The following is a 4,493-nucleotide window of genomic DNA, read 5'->3' on the forward strand; positions in this document are numbered from 1 at the left end:
TTTACGCTCCAAACCCTCTGACAACTTGCCCAACTTGAGCCAAATGAGCTTTTGCTTTCCTGGTTGCTGCTGTTGTGGCTGTTGCTGTTTTGGTGCTCTGAGAGCCCTGCTGTCAGCCAGGCAGATGAGCTCTGCTGGTTGTGCTGAGCTGGTGGGAGAGATCCAGGCCTTGCATTATGTTTTTGTCTGCCAAGGGATGTTCCTGACAAATCGGACCCAGGGAGCAGGCAGTTAAACCAGGTCCTTCTCTTCCTCTTGGCTCTTCTCCCCACTACAAATAAATCAGGGCAGAACTCACTGACTGCAAATGATCTTGTTTGGGAAAGTCAACCCTGATAGTGGCCTGTCCCTGGTGCAAAGGGAGAGGTCACATTGCTCTGTGGTGACTTCAGCAGATAGGAGGTGACAATGATGCCCTAGAACAGCAATAGAGACTAACAGCCAAGCAGCACTCATGCTCTAAATGCTCTTGCAGTTGATGGAATGAAAGAACAACCCTAACAAACCACCAAGAGAAACCCAGCGCTGAGGTGGGGACACTGAAACTGCTGCACTGGCTCACCATGGCACTGAGGAAACCAGAGGCTTCAGAGGGGAATCATCACAGAGCAGGATGCTCAGAGAGGAAAAGTCATTATGTCTTTGCTGTGAGTTAGTGGTTGCTCCGAGGACTCAAAGAAATGAAAATGCATTCTCCTGGTGTAAGATTTGCCCATTCCTGTGATCCCGACACAGGCCAGCACTGGCACTTTAAAGGCTGACTCTGCCATCCACATCCATACAGGGCTCCCCTGAAATCAGAAGCATCTCCTGCATTACAGGAAATACCAAAAAGGAAAGCGTCTGCTTTAATTTGTCTGCATCAAAAGGTGGTGTCTGATGCCAGGTTCATGTTCAGGTACTCCTGGAAACTCCTCTTAAACTGAATGGGAAAGAGGGGAAGTGAGGCAGGAACAGGCTCTCTTGTATAGGCACGTTTCCATGATCAGGCAAGGGAGATAGATGGGGAGGTGGAATGAAATGGTAGAGGGTGACTGGGACACTGGGACCCCTCACGTCCCTCTGGCATCACTACACTTGGTCTTCCCAAGCAGTGTATTTTCAGGGAGCAATACGAGTCTCAAGCTCCAGCTTAAGCACTCACATACCTGCTTGGCTAAGTGCCAACACCAGGTTAAGGCACCTTCTCTTCTCCAAGACATAAGGCTGTGTTTGTAATTAAGACTGCCCTAATGAAATCCATAAGGAATGATGGAGTAAAGGGCCATGAAGTGGTCTCAGGGTCCTGTTACCAAACCACAAGAATCTCCATTGCTGAGGTGAAAATAAGCTACTGTAATTCATTGTTTCCTCTTAGTTGGTGTCTGATCCAAGTTGTCCTCAGTGAGAAAAGGAGTCATTAATTCCTTCATCCTCTACTTAGGGGGATTTGGGGTAGCTTAGAGGCATGGCCTGGGCAGTCAGTTCCCACTATGTGCATCCAAGTGTCTCTTAACGTTTTCCTGAATGCTGTTGGAATTAACTTCCCTTATTTGAAGGAATTTTAGTTCAAGCACAGAATCAGCTCCTGCTGATTAGTTCCTGGTGGTTTGTCCTTTCTCAAGAGCTGTAGCACTTGCTCTTCTCCATGCCTTTTGTATAGGACTGGATTAGAGTGAAAGTCCTTTGTTAGCAGCTTAACCACTCCATCCCTAAGCTCATTTGTACCCTGGGGATGAAAACTGAGCCATACCCAGTGACAAGCTGCTGGGCTGGGGTCTGAAGGAAAGCCTGCTGGAATCAGGGCACATGGTGGGTGATCTGCCTGCCCAGCTTTGAGCAGCCTATTGCCTGAAGTGCCTATTTATGGACTAGTGCTGCTGCTGCTCTGCTTAAAGGGTAAAGCCAGGAGTAAAGTGAGAGCAATTCATGTGCTAGACAAGCTGGACTGTGTGCTGGAGGTGCTCATCTCTCTCTTTTGAAGAGAAATTAAGCCCAGATCTTAAGCCAGGTGCCTCTGTGCTCAGCCTGAGTTAGGTGGAGTGAATTGCCATCATTACTGCCTAAACTGGTAGCAGGATCCCAGCCTGACTTGCTGGTCTGATCTGGTAGCTGTGGGTGTGACATCCTGCTCTGTGGGTGACACTGCCTGGACACATCTTGCAAAGGTACCTGCCAAAGAGCCCCTTCACCCCCTCCTTGTTCCTCCTAATTTCTACCTTACTTTCCTGCCTGGTTTGTTCTTTCTCCTGGCTTTTCTTGTTCTGCATTTACCTTTCTGGCAGAAACCTCTTTGCTTGTGTAAAACCTGGAGCATCACTACACCACCAGACGTGTTCTTCCTCCTCTCTGTTTAGTTCACAGGCCTTTTCAACAGGAACCAGCTCACCCTTTGTATTTAGCCACTGCCTTGTACCTCAGTGTTACCACATGTATAGCTCAAAATGTAGCATTCACACATCTTGTACTAGGAAGAGAAACCCACTTGCAGTTGACCTTCAAACTACTGACCACGAGGTGGGTCTCTAAAGCTTTGCAAGTGTTTTGAAAGGGACCACACTGACCTCAAGCTATTCTAGATGTGATGACCCCAGAGACAGAAATAAATTCATCCCAGTATCCCTTCTGATGTTATCCCTTCCCAGGAATACTTTCAGTTTGTGACCCAGATAATGCACATTATCAACCAGACTCTGCAGTCCAGTTTGCTGTCCGCATTTTCCTGTGTGACTTTCCCTTGCTTCTCCATCCACTGCAGGGCAGGTCTTTGGTTTGCACAGGTTTAGACTACCTGAGGGATCTATATCTCTGTTAATGAACATTTCTGCATAGTTATCTGGTGTGATGCTGTTCTGGCCACAGCAAATGGAGTTGTGGACCTGTACTATGGCTGAGTGTGTTCATGCAATAACAAACACACTATGGAAGTGGGTCAGGAACTCACCTTCTGTCTCAGGCAAGCCAGTGCAGTCTCTGCTAGTTGAGAGTGTCCCCAGTGTCCTTGGCCTTGCAATCCTCAGGCTGGTCCCCTTCCCTGGGCTGTGATTTTGCTGTGTCCTGCTCAGAGTCAACAGTCTTGTCAGAGCTGGCTTCCCCTGCGGGCAAAGGCTCTTTGTGCTCAGTGCCTTCAGCATCTTCGCCTCCTTTCAGTGCAAGTGCCTGCCCCTGAAGGGCAGTGTTTGGGGTCACTTCCTCCCCTTCTTTTCTCACCAGCTGTCCTTGACCTGCATCCAGTCTGTCTCCTGCTGTGTCCACCTTTCCCCCGTGGCTGCTTGAGGAGCCCTCAGTGGACTCCTGTTCTGAAGCTGTGTTTTTCTCTAGGGCAGCTCCATCTACATTCGCTGCCCCAGGCAATGACGACGTCTCCTCACTGCCGTGCCTGGTGGCCTGCACGCTGCTTGGAAGGCTGCTCTGTGAAGCAGTGCTGTCAGTGCTCTCCTGGGGGATGTCAGCAGTGTCAGGCTTCCCACTGGCATCTTCCCCAGCACCTTCATTACTTGGCTTGGGCCCCGGGTCTGAGTCACCTGTGCTGGCCACAGACACCTCCACGCTGGAGCCCTTCGCTCCTCTCCGCTCCTCCTTCCGACCATTGTGGGCAGAATGGACCTTTCCACTTTTGAGCCTTTGTGATGAGGAGGCCCCATGGTCTTGGGGGTTTGGCTGTTTGACCTTCTCCTCCAGCTCAGCTGCACAGTTCTCTTCCACCCCCTCCTCGCCTCTGCTCTTCCGCTTCTCCATCCCAAGACTCTTCTGAGGAAAGAAGGAGAGATTTAGTTCAAATACCTGGATATGGTTTCCTTGCCTATGGTGGTCCTCAAAACGTGAGGAAATGCTTGCAGAGGCCATTGAGGGACATAAAAGGATGTAGATGGAGAAGTGTTCAGGTACCAGAACAGGTGGGGTTTGTTGCGCAATGCAAGAAGTGAAGTTGCTCTCTCATCATCTGGTGAGTGCTAACAAGGGGCACATTTACCCCATCACAGAGGTTCCCCTGCTCTGCCCTGGGAAAGGGCACGTGCCTTTCCTGACAGGGCATGTTCTGACAGAACTCAGCAACCAGCCTTAAACTCATGAGCTCACCTGGCTGTCCAGGTCATCCTTCAGAAACAACATGTCCTCTCCTTCTTTTGCGTCCCATCTGCCAAGAAAGAAAATAAATATGAAATTCAGAATTTAGGCCTTCAAGTTATAGAATCAGGGAATGGTTTGGGTTGGAAAGGACCTTAAGATCATCCAGTTCCAACCCTCTGCCATGGGGGTCTAGTGATGCCTCACACCAGACCATGTCACCCAAGCTCTGTCCAACCTGGCCTTGAACACTGCCAGGGATGGGGCAGCCACAGCTTCTCTGGGCACCCTCTGCCAGTGCCTCAGCACCCTCACAGGGAAGAGCTTCTGCCTTATCTCCAACCTGAACTTCCCCTGTTTCGGTTTGAACCCATCACCCCTAGTCCTGTCGCTCCAGTCCCTGACGAAGGTCCCTCTGCAGCATCCTTGTAGCCCCCTTCAGCCAC

At 50.1% G+C, this 4,493-nt stretch overlaps 1 protein-coding gene across 1 annotated transcript in view; it reads right to left on the reverse strand.

Annotated features, from left to right (window-relative positions):
• Nucleotides 1-862: 862 nt before the first annotated feature.
• LOC104405054 (uncharacterized protein C15orf52 homolog) overlaps nt 863-4,493 on the reverse strand; it is a gene marked incomplete at its 5' end in the record, with an annotated part of 34,034 nt that continues 30,403 nt past the window's right edge. Inside the window, 3 exons of the mRNA XM_010013650.1 lie at nt 863-922; nt 3,190-3,729; nt 4,060-4,117. Of these exons, the coding sequence (XP_010011952.1) occupies nt 863-922; nt 3,190-3,729; nt 4,060-4,117 (658 nt within the window). The remainder of the gene's footprint in view (nt 923-3,189; nt 3,730-4,059; nt 4,118-4,493) is intronic.

The sequence above is a fragment of the Nestor notabilis genome, unplaced genomic scaffold, assembly GCF_000696875.1.
Source record: "Nestor notabilis isolate BGI_N333 unplaced genomic scaffold, ASM69687v1 scaffold18220, whole genome shotgun sequence".
Classification (NCBI taxonomy): domain Eukaryota; kingdom Metazoa; phylum Chordata; class Aves; order Psittaciformes; family Psittacidae; genus Nestor; species Nestor notabilis.